Source organism: Tachypleus tridentatus, chromosome 12 (assembly GCF_004210375.1).
Source record: "Tachypleus tridentatus isolate NWPU-2018 chromosome 12, ASM421037v1, whole genome shotgun sequence".
Lineage (NCBI taxonomy): Eukaryota > Metazoa > Arthropoda > Merostomata > Xiphosura > Limulidae > Tachypleus > Tachypleus tridentatus.
The window spans coordinates 64,921,037-64,936,291 of record NC_134836.1 but is presented as its reverse complement, the minus strand read 5'-3'; the positions used below and the strand labels follow the sequence as shown (position 1 = coordinate 64,936,291).

At 34.5% G+C, this 15,255-nt stretch overlaps 1 protein-coding gene and 1 long non-coding RNA gene across 2 annotated transcripts in view; both read right to left on the bottom strand.

The window, feature by feature from the left end:
• LOC143233428 (ras-related protein Rab-7L1-like) overlaps positions 1–15,033 on the bottom strand; it is a 44,543-nt gene extending 29,510 nt beyond the window's left edge. Inside the window, exons 1-2 of the mRNA XM_076469636.1 lie at positions 14,768–15,033; positions 10,188–10,447 (exon numbers count right to left, since the gene is read on the bottom strand). Coding sequence (XP_076325751.1) covers positions 10,188–10,419 — 232 coding nt within the window. The 5' untranslated portion in view covers positions 10,420–10,447; positions 14,768–15,033. The remainder of the gene's footprint in view (positions 1–10,187; positions 10,448–14,767) is intronic.
• LOC143233430 (uncharacterized) lies at positions 4,416–10,179 on the bottom strand. Its single transcript, XR_013018140.1, has 2 exons — positions 6,544–10,179; positions 4,416–5,721 (listed from the first exon to the last, which is right to left on the bottom strand). It is a non-coding gene; the product is annotated as an uncharacterized LOC143233430 (long non-coding RNA).
• Positions 15,034–15,255: the final 222 nt, after the last annotated feature.

The window sequence follows — 15,255 nt, the reverse complement described above, 5'->3', positions numbered from 1 at the left end:
CAATCAAAAAACAATGCCTCTAAAACCATAATAAGATAATTTATTTAACAATATTTTATGATTAACAGAATCAAAAGCTTTGGCTAAGTCAAGAAAAACAGCAATTGGATGAAGATCAGAATCCAAAGCTTCTGTAATACTTCCCACAAGTTTAGCAACAGCAACCTCCGTTCCAAGCCCAGGCCGAAAGCCAAATTGAGAAGGAGACAAAACTGAATGTCTATCAAGAAATGATAAAATTCTAATCTTCATAGATTTTTCAAATAGTTTAGAGAAATGTATTAATAAGGAAATAGGTCTATAATTCGTAAAATCAGAAATATTACCAGATTTATAAATAGGAATGACCAATGATAACTTTAAAGCATTAGGAAACTTCCCTTGAGTAAAAGATAAATTAATTAAAAGTCAAAATTGGTGCAAAAGATTAGCATTAGCTTTCAAAATCTTAACCGAAACACCATCTACACCATTAGAAGCTGAATTTGATAAGGAGAAAATATTATTCATAGTTTCAGATACAGTAACAGGATATAGGTAACAAGAAGAAGAAGGAGCAGGAGGCATGCCCTGAGAACAAAATTTAGGATTGGAGCAAGTAGATTTAGCAACATTAACAAAAAAATAATTCAAATCAGATAAATCAGTAGTACCAAAATTACAAAATTTCTTATTATTTTTTTAACATCAATAATAGAGTTAACAATATTCCAATTCTGTTTAATAGTTTTAGCATTCTTAAACAGGTTATGATAATAAGTCCATTTAGTCTTACGGGTCAAGCTAACAACATAATTCCTTAAACACTTAAATCTAATCTTTAGATAAATATCATCAGGAAATTGATGTACTTTCTTTTTAACTTATCTCTTTTAATCATTAACAAAACCAATTCACTGGTAATCCATGGCTTAATTTTTCTAAACTTTCGTGACACAGAAACAGTAGTAGTACAACTTTGAATACAATCAGTTAACACTTCAGCAAAATTATCATAAGCAACATTAACATCAGAACAATTCATAACACAGGACCAATCTGAAAAATTCAAACAAGAACTCAATTCATTAAACTTAATCTTTTGAACATTTGAGACATGTTCTAGATCCGATAAAATGTCTATACATAAAACAATTGGAAAATGATCGGTCAAAAAACTCTCAACAATATAAGAATAACAATTTTAACAGTATTTCCACTAATTAAAAAATGATCAATACAAGAATTAGTAACATTGGTTATCCGTGTAGGAGAAGAAATAATAATACGAAGATTGTTCTCAGACAAAAACTTAAAATATGCATTCTTATAACAAACATCATCAGATGCCAAAACATCTATATTAAAATCACCAACAAGTATATTAATATCATATTTGTATAAATTCAATTCTAATGAAAGCTCATCAATAAATTTCAATACAGGCAATCTAGGAGATCGATAAACAACAAAGAGATTAAATTTCTTATTTTGAATCATACAAAATAAAATTAAAGCATCAGACTTAATGTACTGTACTTCTTTATCATAGTCAGTATCTCAAATTTAACAAAACTGCCACTCCACTAGCCTTATTTAGACTAGAAGATGAAGAATAAAAGGAGTAACCTGGAATCGAAAAGGAAACAAATCCATCCTCAACAAACCAAGTTTCAGAAAAGCTATTATATGAAATTTAACAACGCTTGATTGTAAAAAAAAAAAGAAATTGGTCAAAATTTTGAGTAAGACTTCGAATATTAACATGTATTAAATTTAAATGACCAACAGAAAAACATTTGGTAAATCAGAAAGAGAAGACAAAGTTGGTGTAACACCAACAATATCATCAAAATCATCAGCCATTGCAGTATTTATAAATTATTAAGATCAATCAAGCAACGTAAAACAATGGGCTGAGTAGTTTCTGATTTCCTAATAAGAATATTACCATTCGATACCCAAAGAAATTTATAGCCAAGATCTTTCTGTTTTCGTTTTGCTTGCATGAAAATATCACGATAATATGGGGAGAGATGTTCGTTAACATAAACTGGATAAGATTCATTACAGACCTTAATATCATTAGTATTAAGAGAGCGAAATTTAGTTTTCTTAAGTTTAAGCAGATCAAATTTAATTTGCTTACGACAAAACTTAACAACAATCTGTCTCGGACTCTTATTTTCAGTTGTTTTCTTTCCTATACGATGAACAGTGTCAATATCTGTAGGAGCACAGTCAACCCCAAAAGTAGTTGTAATCTTCTCAACAACTTCTTGCAAATTCTCATTAGGCTTCTCTGGAATACCTCCAATCAAAACATTATAGTTATAAGAATATTGTTCCGCTTCACACATCTTCCTCCGAAAACTAGCCATCTCCTTCCACAATTCTTCATTTTCATGCTTTAATGTTTTATTTTCCTGTTTACACTCCTTAACTTCAGCTCTCAAAGTTGTGATATCCTCACTCATAGTTTCTACCTTCTCTGAATAATATTGAAAGGAAGTCACTAATTCTTCGACCTTTACTTTAATTAAGTGAAAGTCATCAAGTCTTGACAAAATTTCAGTAACTTTTGTCTTAAGCCACTTCATATCTGCCTCCCCCATATTTAAATCAAGCTCACTATTCTCAACAAGATTCACTGTCTCCCCCTCTAACGAAATGGACACAGTCCTTCTTAATGGAGTTTCACTATTTAGGCTTAACTTTCTTTTTCTCATACAAAAATCACATTCATAACTTTTCCCAATTTCATTTAAATATTCCAAATCCTGTTCAGTTAAGTTCTTACATCTTAAATGATACCATTTTTGACACTCACCAGAGCAATGAAGGGCTTTATCACCAACTTTAATATAAACTTTACATTGAGCACAAAATCTACGTGGCATACTAGTCAGCCATTTGTAACCTGAAGTTTGAAGAATGCCTTCCAATCTTTTTATAATATAACACAGTTACGTTAATTCGGTACTAGTCTTATAATATAACACAGTTATGTTAATTCAGTAGCAATCTCTTTATAATATAACACAGCTACGTTAATTCAGTACCAATCTTTTTATAATATAACACAGTTACGTTAATTCAGTACCAATCTTTTTATAATATAACACAGTTACCTTAATTCAGTACCAATCTTTTTATAATATAACACAGTTACCTTAATTCAGTACCAATATTTTTATAATATAACACAGTTACCTTAATTCAGTACCAATATTTTTATAATATAACACAGTTACCTTAATTCAGTACCAATCTCTTTATAATATAACACAGTTACGTTATTTCGGTACCAATCTTTTTACAATATAACACAGTTACGTTAATTCGGTACCAATCTTTTTACAATATAACACAGTTACGTTAATTCGGTACCAATCTTTTTACAATATAACACAGTTACGTTAATTCGGTACTAGTCTTATAATATAACACAGTTACGTTAATTCGGTACCAGGCTTATAATATAACACAGATACGTTAATTCAGTAACAACCTTTTCAAGAAAACAAGAATGTTACGACGATGCAATATCGATCCTTCTTTATAAAACAAGACAATTACGTTAATAGAGCAAACGTAATCTATAAAAAGAGACAGATGAATTCAGTATCTGTTTCTATATAAAACAAGATGGTTACGTGAATACTGTATCTGTTTCTATATAAAACAAGATGGTTACGTGAATACTGTATGAACCTTTTCTATACGGATACAAAGTTACGTAAATTCAGTATTAAACATTCTCTATAAAGCAAAACTGTTATTTGAATTCAGTATAAATCCTTTTTTATAGAACAAGACAAATACGCGAATTCATTATCGATGTTTCTCTATAAAACAAGACAGTTACGTGAATACTGTATCGATCTGTTCTATCAAACGTGAGTTTAGAATCAATCATTCTCTATAAAACAAAAAAGTTTGGTCAGTTCAGTGTACAGCTTTCTCTATAAAGCAATACAGTTAGGCGAATTCAGTGTCGATCTATCTATACAAAATGAAACAGCTTTGCGAAATCAGTATTATTATTTTTCTATGAAACAAGACAGTTAAATTAAATCAGTATCAATCTTTATAAAACAAGACAGTTACGCGTATTCAGTACCGATTTTTCTCTGTAAAAGAAAAAAATATTAGGTAAAATCAGTATCCATCCTTCCTTGTAAAACAAGACAGTTATGTTAACTCAGTATCAATGATTTTCAAGAAACAATAAATGTTACCACAATGCAGTATGGATCCTTCTGTATACAACAAAACAGTTACGTTGATTCAGCATCAATAATTATCTGCAGAAAGAGACAGTTAGGTGAATTTAGTATTGGTCTTTTTGTATACAAGAAGACAGTTACGACAATACTGCATCAACATTTTGTATAAGACAACACAGTTACGTGAATTAAATATCGAGCCATCTATACAAAACAAAACAGCCACGTGACATCAGTTTTAATTTTTTCTGTAGAACAAGACAGTTAAATGAAATCAGTATTAATCTTTCTCTATAAAACAAGTTTCGCTTTTCAGTATCGATTTTATTCTCTAATCAAAGAGTTACGTGAATTCAGTATCAATCCACTATACAAAATAAAACAGCCATGCGAAATCAGTATTAATTTTTTCTATAGAACAGGACACGTATATGAATTCAGTATAGAGTTTTCTCTATAAAACAAGACATTTATTCCAATTCTTTATTAATCTTTCGCTATAAAATAATAAATTTACGTTAATTCAGTATGGATCTTTTATAGAAAATAACACAGCTTCATAAATTCAGTGACAGTGTTTTTCAAAAAAATAAGAATATTACGAAAAAGGCTATCGGTCTTTCTATATAAATCACAGTTATGTTAATTCAACATCAATCCTTATCTATAAAGAGAGAAAGTTACGCGCATCCAGTATCGATTTTTCTCTCTAAAACAAAAAAGTTTCGCGAATTCAGTAGCCATCTTTCCTTATAAAACAAAATAGTTATATGAATTCAGTATTAATCATTTTTAGGAAATCGGGAATGTTACGACAGTGCAGTATCAATCCTTCTCTATATAAAAAATATAGTTATGTTAATTTAGCACCAATCTTTGTCTGTAGAAAGAGACAGTCACGTGAAGTCAGGATCTATGTTTCTATATAAAACAAGACATTCAGATTAGTTCAGTTTCAACATTCTCTATAAAACAAGACAGATACGAGAATTCATTATCGATGTTGCTCCATAAAACAACAGAGGCACGGGAAAACTGTATCGATCTTTTCTACCAAACAACAAACCGACGTGAATTTAGAATAAAAAAATCCGTATAAAACAAGACAGCTACGTGAATTCACGTTCTATCTTCCTCTACAAAACAAAACAGCCACGTGACATCAGCATTAATTTTTCTATAGAACAAGACAGTTAAATGAAATCAGTATCATTTTTTTTCTATAAAACAAGGCAGTTGCGTGAATTCACAATGTTTCTATATCAAACAAGACAGCTACGTGAATTTAGTATCAATCTTTTTCTATACAATAATACAAATACTTGAGTTCAGTACCGACCTTCTCTATAAAACAACACAGTTGCATGAATTCAAAATTCATCTTTCTCTATGAAACAACTGAGTTTGGCGAATTCATTACCGATATTTCTATATAATGCAAAACATTTGCCTGAATTGAACAATGATTCTACTCTAGAAAAGATTTGTTTGTTTTTTTGAATTTCGCACAAAGCTACTCGAGGGTTATCTGTGCTAGCCATCCCTAATTTAGCAGTGTAAGACTAGAGGGAAGGCAGCTAGTCATCACCACTCACCGCCAACTCTTGGGCTACTCTTTTACCAACGAATAATGGGATTGACCGTCACATTATAAAGCCCCTACGGCTGAAAGGGCGAGCATGTTTGACGCGACGGGGATGCGAACTCGCGACCCTCAGATTACGAGTCGCACGCCTTAACATGCTTGGCCATGCCAGGCTCGATAAAAGAATACAGTAATGTGAATTCAATATCAAAGTTTCTATGTAAAAAAAGACAGTTGCGTGAATTAGGTGTCCATGTTTTCCTATAAAACAAGACAATTACGCGAGTTCAGTTTCGGCCTTTTCTATGAAACAAGACAGTTACATGAATAAATTGATTTTTGTCATTAAAAGAATACGGTTACGTGAATTCAATATTGATTTTTCTCTATAGAACGAGACAGTTACTCGAATTTAATATCAATTCTTCTCTGAAAAACAACACAGTTACACAGACTTACTATCAATCTTCCTCTATAAATAGGCCCGGCATGGCCTAGCGCGTAAGACGTGCGACTCGTAATGCCGAGGGTCGCGGGTTCGCGCCCGCGTCGCGCTAAACATGCTCGCCCTCCCAGCCGTGGGGTGTATAATGTGACGGTCAATCCCACTATTCGTTGGTAAAGAGTAGCCCAAGAGTTGGCGGTGGGTGGTGATGACTAGCTGCCTTCCCTCTAGTCTTACACTGCTAAATTAGGGACGGCTAGCACAGATAGCCCTCGAGTAGCTTTGTGCGAAATTTCCAAACAAACCTCTATAAATGTAGGCAGATGACTTCAGTAGTGATCAAGTTACGTTGACAGTGTAGCGATCTTTTGTATAAAAGTGAATTCAGTACCAATCATTCTCTATAAAGGAGACTGTTACGTGAATTCAGCATCATATTATTCAGATAAAAGAATAAAGTTATGTGTGTTTAGTATCAATCTTTCTCTACAGAACAAGACAGTTACTTAAATTTACTATCAATCCTTTTGCACAAAACAACACAGTTACATGTATTTGGTTTCAGTCTTTTTCTATACAAAAAGACAGTTAGGTGAATTCAGTATCGATCCCTGTCTATAAAACAAGGAAGTTACGTTAATACTGTGTCGATCTTTTGTATAAAACAAGACAGTTACGTGAATTCAGCATCAATCTTTCTGCATAAGGGAAGACATTTACGTTATTCCAGTATCGATCTAGGCCCGTTATGCCCAGGTGGTTAAGGCACTCGAGTTGTAATCTGAAGTTCGCGGGTTCGAATCCCCATCACACTAAACATGCTCGCCCTTTCAGCCGTGGAGACGTCATAATATTACGGTCAATCCCACTATTCGTTGGCAAAAGAGTAGCCAAAGAGTTGGCGGTGGGTGGTGATGACTAGCTGCCTTCTCTTTAGTCTTACACTGCTAAATTAAGGACGGCTAGCGCGGATAGTCCTCATGTAGCTTTGTGCGAAATTCAAAACAAATCAAACTTGGAACAGAGTTGTAGAAAGGATGGGGGGAGTTTGTCAGCGAGAGCGATCAAAGACAGACGTAGTTTGTATCTTTGCAAATTTATAACGGAAAATTGAGTGAACAGTAAGTTTTTCGAGAATCTCTCATTTAATATAATTCTATCTGGGCTACTCACCATCTGAAGCTAAGAGCCATACCGACCGAAATGCCGAAGAAGACTGGCAAGTCGAACGATGCAATAGCGTCAAAAATGGAAGGCCCAGGTCAGTGTTCAACAAAAAGTCTAATGTAGGTGGCCAAATTGAAATTGAAAATATAAAATTAAAAACATTAATAGAACTTGCAAAAAAAGAAATAAAAACTATAGCCTCCCCGTGAATGTTACTCAAATTAAAGATAGGAAAAAAAAAAAGAACAAAATATATAAAATAACTGAAGAAAATATAAACTCAACTGCTGTTGACAATGAAGCTGAGGCTACATTGTTAGACAATGAAGAACTAACAACTAGTAGCATAAATGTTAAAAACCCCACTCTGGATATTGAAACAAACACAAATTCAGAACCAGACGAAACAAATTCTGACGACGAAGGCTTCACACTAGTGAAGACTAGAAGTCAGAAAAAACAAGAAAAACAAACACCAACAAACATAGAAACACACACAAAAAATGTGTCTAAATTACCAAAAAACGCTATTACCATACAAGGTATACCAGCAAATTACAACCAACCACAACTTGCAAGGGAAATATTCAGGTGTAAACCCAAAATTAACATTACTAACATAAAGCGTCTGTTTCGCGGCGGGGTCCTCGTTCAAAGACAGGAACCCGATGACTTAAATAGATTACTGAAAGAATGGCCTTCAGAGGCTTTTAAAACAGGAAACATAACAACTATACACTTACCTGGAGCTAGGCGAACTCCAAAATCTTTCGTAATCAGGGGGTTGCACCACTCTATCAACATAGACGATATTAAGAATGCATTAAGTGAACTAAACATAAAAACACGTATCAGTGGAACGAATAATTTCTAATATAGCTAAAAAAAACACAACTAACCTAATTAAAGTAGTTACAGAAAATTTTGTTTTTTTGTTTTTTGAATTTCGCACAAAGCTACTCGAGAGCTATCTGTGCTAGCCGTCCCTAATTTAGCAGTGTAAGACTAGAGGGAAGATAGCTAGTCATCACCACCCACCGCCAACTCTTGGGCTACTCTTTTACCAACGAATAGTGGGATTGACCGCACATTATAACGCCCCCACGGCTGAAAGGGCGAGCATGTTTGGCGCGAGGGGGATGCGAACCCGCGACCCTCAGATTACGAGTCGCACGCCTTAACACGCTTGGCCATGCCGGGCCGTTACAGAAAATACCCAAGACATAACCCAGCTAATAAATAATGGTATCACAATGTGGTACCACAAATACACGGTAGAACAAACCAAAACACCATCAGTGGTTGTAACACAGTGTTACCAATGCCAAAGGTTTGGACATGTAGCAGCAGCATGCCAAGCAACTGCGCGCTGTGTAGGCTGTGGAGAAAATCACCACATATCACAATGTACCAAACAAAACCCCAAACCTAAATGCCGTAATTGTAGGGAATAACACACAGCAAACTATGAAGGATGCCAAAAATACAAATCTATTAAGGCACACTTATACGAACTCAAAAATCCAAACATGAACAAGCCACTAACAAACAAAATCCAAGAACAATCAAAATCAACTACGACTCAAACACCAGAAAACACAAACAAACTCATATGCTGCAGTTTTCAAGAAAACATTATTCATGTTGGAAAAACCATCAACAAGTAATGAAGATTTACCTAAAACAACTGAAGACACACGAAAAACCACACTATGAATATTGATAACACACTAACCAATGCCATTACCTCTACCTTCTCGGAAATATTAACAGAATACACAAATCCAAATAATGAAAACAGTCTAACAGACATAATCATTAAAATAATTATGAAAAACATCGAAAAATACCTACCACAAATGTTAACATACATCATGAACTCTGTTAAACATGGATATATTCATAGTATTACATATCAATATCCAGGGTGCTATTGCTTCCAACACCTCTCCCGGTACATTTGTACATCTGATCTTTAAGATAATAATTAATAAAACAGTGCTAAAATAAAACAGCTACCTACATACTAGACTTTAAAAAATGAAAGAAAATATAAATGGACATTGCCCTGAAAAGGACCAGTTTAAAGTTGATATTATTACATACTAATCAGTCCATTCCAACAGTGTAATGGAAGGAGGAAGAGGTCTGGTGTACCTGATCCTCCTGGGTATACAAAATATATATACCAGAGAGATAGATGAATAGATAGTTGTAGAAATATCTAATCATCACTGATGACGATTCAGTATTAAAGTTTCTAAAGTTGTAATTATTGAAATAAGAACTTATGTAGTGTATTTTTGTAAATTAAGAAATATAATTAGTAATTTCACTCTATTGAAATGTTATTATAGTGATATATAGTACATCTTCGAAACAAATATCTAAATATTTGTCTATTAAAAACGCTCTTTGATGATTTATTATACTTTTTTCAGAGCGAAAAAATTATTCTTTATCTAGTTTTTAATCATAGACCATCTTCTAATAAAGTCCTATGAATAAATTTGCTAACAATGTTAATTGCTTGGATTTTCGATACATCTTTCCCTAAGCCTAATATCACCTAAAATGTCGTATTTCACAATAAATGTTAACGTATCTTCGTATTGATAGCTCTTCAGTTTTTCGAATTACTGTCTAAGTTTTTCGCTGGACACAAAATGCTACATTAAAATAAAAATTAATTATTCGTGTTACTCATTTCACTCAGCTTTTGCAGGTGGCGTGTTTGTTCATATAAATCATATCATTGTAAGTTCTTACGCCACGTTAGTACCTTTTAGTAACGGTTGCCTTTCTGCTGGAACAACATTTACTTTTTTGGGCATGAAATATCTAAGTTTGTTCCAAAAGTTTTTGTCTCCCCATTTAAGGTAAACCACAGTCTTTAAGTACATGTTCATTTCTGGATCCATATCTTCTTCATCTGGTAAGTCTCCAAGAAGAATCACTAGAAGACGGTGTATGCGATCTTCCAATACTTGAAGGTGAGCTGTTTTAAATTCCATCCGACACCACTCACTCTTCACGAAGTTTCTAGGATAAAATATAACGGGAGATATAATTTTATCCCCCCACGAATTCGATATTTTGGAGAAAATAATTTGAAAGTTCAACTCAGTTCTTATATTTACCACATGTAATAAAATAAGCTGGTAAAAACAATACATTAAAACATATCACAACTGATAAAACGTATCTTCAAAATACAATGTTGTTAAAGTTTTGTGGAAAATATTTTATCATTAGACTAATGTTTCTTGTATTTACCTCATACGCCTCATGTTACTGTTCACAAGAATTAACAGTAAACAATTATCAGTAATATAAACCATAAACACTGAAACCCAGATAAGTGAAGTTTCATCCCTAGCTGAATCTCACTATACAACCATTGTAAGACAGCTTTAGTGAAGGATCTCAACTAAACTACACTAGTTATTTTGTAAGTTATCTTTAGTTAAGGGCCTCACTTTGTCTTCTTCGACGTCAACTAAACTACATACTGGTTATTTAGTAAGTTACCGTCAGTTAAGGCTCTCGCCTTGTTTTCTTTGACGTCAACTAAACTGTACCGGTTATTTTGTAAGTTAGCTTTAAGGGTCTCACCTTGTTTTTTTCCACGTCAACTATACTATATTGTCTCTTGATGACGAGAAATCTACTTGAAATAAAAATGCATCTCAGAACGGCTGGTATGGGTATTAACACTTTTATTGATAAGAAGATAACTCAAACTCAAACTAACGTGGCAGGGGTTTAGTTTAGAGAGAGAGAAATCAGAAGAGTTCTCTCTCCAACTGGGGTGTTCAGAAACGTTGTGGTTCCTCTTCGTCCCCTTACGTGAGAAATTGTTAAAATGTCCGTGGGTTTTTTTCTTTTAATTCTTTTTAATATTTTTTAAGGTGGAGTGGGGTATTTATGGGTGAGAGGAAAGACGGGAGAACTGGACGAGAGCAGTATAAGTGATGTGAGCCAGGCCTTGGCCCGAGAATGGAGTACACTGTCGGCTGACGAATTCTTTTAAAATTTACTGTTTACTGTTAACTGTGGCTGGATTAACGGCCCTTTTCAGAAAGTGGCTGGGACCTACAGATCCGATGCCAGAGATTTTGCTGTGGGCGGAAACGGGAGTACCCCGATAAAACTGACTTTCACGGCCTAGGCGCCGAAAAATCTACCTAGACCGTGCCCTGAAGTAGCTGGGAAGAAAAAAAAACACAAAAAAAACCCCAACAAGAACTGATGAACTGTGACGGTGGTATACTTGGAAACTGTTAGCTGCGGTCATATAGATCGGGTAGTATCTTCGTCATGAACTTGTTTTCACACTTGAAGCCCATTGGTGCAAGTGAAAAACGTGGTCTCGGCTGTTCTTCGGTGGGCTGTTCTTCGCTGGTCTGTGATGCTTTGTTTCTTCTAGTGATTTTAGTTTGAGTTTTCTGCGTGGAGGTAGTTTGTTTTTCAGTTTGAACTGTCGCGTCGATGGATATCTTTGTAGTAGTTTGAGTCTGGCTGGTTGTTAACTTCTGTGGAACTTGGATTGAAGTCTGTCATGATCTGTTCTCTTTCTTTTTTAGGTTGCTGACACTTGGCGTGTTGGTGGCAGAGGGAATTGACGTCTTTTGGGTCGAGTTATCTGTATCTGTTTTCGTGTTTCTTCTGGTTAGTTCTGGACTCGGCGGTATTTTTTGGAGTTTCTTGTTGGTAGTCGTCCGTTGGTTGTTTCTGATGTCTGGATGCTTTGTTTGACCAAGTGTTGAAAGGTCGTCGATGTGGGCGTACGGCTCTGAAGTGGAATATGTGATAATAACAGCCGTCACGTAAAATACAACCAGCACTGTACTTCGACGTTGTTACTATATAAGGAGATAACGCTTCAACCTTCCCAGGTCATCTTCAGGTTAACAAAGAGAGAGTTTGCACGTGTCTTAGGGACGAGAGTATAAACAGGTACGGGATTATAGGAGACGTTGCACTTAGATGTTAGGTTATTAATTAGTTTAGATATAAAGGCGTTTCTTTATATTGGTTTAATTTAGATTTTAGTTGTTGTATAAGTAGGGCTTCTTTGATTTTGCGTTTATTTATGTTTGTTTCCCTACTTAGTATTTGGATGTTTTCTATAGTTATGTTGTTGTTGTTGTTTATTATAATATTTGCAGTGTTAAAAAACGTGTGAAGGAGTCTTTTATTTTTGTTCTTTGAATCTAGTTTCCATTTTTCTGTTTGTTTCTCCAATGTAGGAGTCGTGGCAGTCAACTAAATTATACTGTATATTTTGTATCTTTAGCTAAGGAGTGAACATTTAAAATATTCCTCAACTGTATACAGATCTCAGCACGACTCCAACTTCCCCAGTCTTTCCAGCTCGCGCAGACCTCTTCACAGCTTCGACCGATTTGTCTTGTACAGATCATAAAACGATCATAATACCATCACTGAACAGTCTATTCAATCACACGTAAATTACGTGCTTAACTAACTCTAGCCACGAGTGGAGTGAAGAGAAATAGTTTCTGGCCGCACCTTTTTTTTTTTTTTCTACACCCTTCGTGGGAACGAAAGAGTAATTTAACCTAAATACCGACTAAGTATCAAGGCTTCTTCGGGTCCACCCTGTGGATGACAATCTTCAACTGACTTTTAACAATAAAGGAATATTTTTCAAAATAAAGTATAATAATACCCATAGTAGACTACAACAGTTATGTTAAAAATACTTTTATAATTTTCCATTCCAAAGAACAAACTGGTGAACTATTTTTTAAATGTCACACACCCTAATATACAAGGAAATAGAACTTATCAATTACTTACCATTCCTTGACATTCTCGACTCATAATCCGATGGTCGCGGGTTCGAATCTCCTTCGCACCAAACATGCTCACCCTTTCAGCCGCGGGGGCGTTATAATGTGACGATCAATCCCATTATTTGTTGGTAAAAGAGTAGCCCAAGAGTTGGCGGTGATGATTAGCTACCTTCTCTCTAGTCTTACACTGCAAAATTAGGGACGGATAGCGCAGATAGCCCTCGTGTAGCTTTGCGCAAAATTAAAAAAACAAACAAACAATTCTTGACATCCTTGTGACTCATAATTCTAAAAAGCTGTCGCATTTTATGTTGTTTTTCAAACTTTATATTGCACACTGAAGGGATTTATACATTTTTATTAAAAAAGTTTATAGAAATCCTTTACACTCCAGATGATAATGAAAAAATTTTAAACCATTTTAAAAGCGTAGCCAATGATAAGTCTGATCTCAATTTCCTAAACTTATTGTAACGTCTTCCTTACTGGTTGTGACTTTATATTATACTCATCTTTATTTGTAAATTTGTTTTGGTTTCTTTTGAATTTAGAGCAGAGATACTCGAGGGCTATCTGCCCTAATCGTCCCTAACTTAGTAGAGATAGACTGAAGAGAAGGGAGTTAGCCAAAAACAAAACATCGCCAACTCTTGAGTCACTGTTTTTACCAACGAATACAAGATTGATCGAACATAATAATGACCTGTTTCGGGTCCAGCGCCCGAGACACCAGGCCAAAAATGCGTATTTTGTAAAACGTGCTGATGGTAGATTAAATATTTAAATAAAATTTAAAAACGTTTAGTAAATAAATGGATTTCGTTGCACTAGTCATTTTATCTTGTATTACGTTTAAAATTTATAAGCAGTTCATATGCTGCTTCCTGACAAGTAGTTAAATGTGTATACAAAATCTGGAAGAATATTTAAAATTCTGATTTAATTCTGGGAACATTTGTTTGTTTGTTTTTGAATTTTGTACAAAGCTACACGAGGGCTATCTGCGCTAGCCGTCCCTAATTAGCAGTGTAAGACTAGGGGGAAGACAGCTAATCATCACCGCCAACTCTTAGGCTACTCTTTTACCACCGAATAGTGGGATTGGCCGTAACATTATAACGCCCCCACGGCTGAAAGGGCGAGCATGTTTGGTGCGACGGGAATTCGAACCCGCGACCCTCAGATTACGGGCCGAACGCCTTAATCCACCTGGCCATGTCGAGCCGCTGGGAACATAGTTTAATATGTAACCTTGTTGCCGAAAAAATGGTAATAAACATTTAACTTCATTCTGAACAAACAATTTTATTTTCTTATCCAACTGTGACAAATGTTTACCAATTAATCTAACTAATTCTGGATGCTTGGTTTAATACCTAACCAATCCTGGGCACATGGTTAAATAAATACATAACAAGTTATGGTCACATAGTTAAATAACTTACCAATTCTGGATACATGGTTAAATATGTAAGTACTCACTTATGGGCACATGGTTAAGTGTTGTAAGGTAATTCTGAAAATGAACCATATTTCTTACTCAGACAAAACCACAATGATTCGTCGACTAGCTTTGACAGCTTGGACAATATTGTCTGCAATATAGGATCCTGCCAAGAAGTTACGTTCATGAATACAGAGATTGTAGAATGGTTCTTGTTCTTCCAATCCTGGTAAAATGTTATTTAAAACAAGACTTTCATCTAAGGTGTTGTAACAGATGAAGGCGTCGAACACCTTGTCTTCGTCAATTTCATCTTCCTTCACACACGATAAAAAAAGTACAGATGTGATGTGTATACATCCAGATTTTGATGTTCATGTTGTAGCGGCTGTAAATGATCTTCACACCAGACACACCAAGTAAGAGTGCTAAATTAAAGGATAAATGATAAATCTTCTGAGAAAAGTTTTTTATATTTTCCAGACTAACGAAGAGAGTTGTATTAAAGAAAATACATTAAATACCCACTTCCCTAATATACCAGACAAAATATTAAATAAATTGTTATGTTTGTAATTTAAATA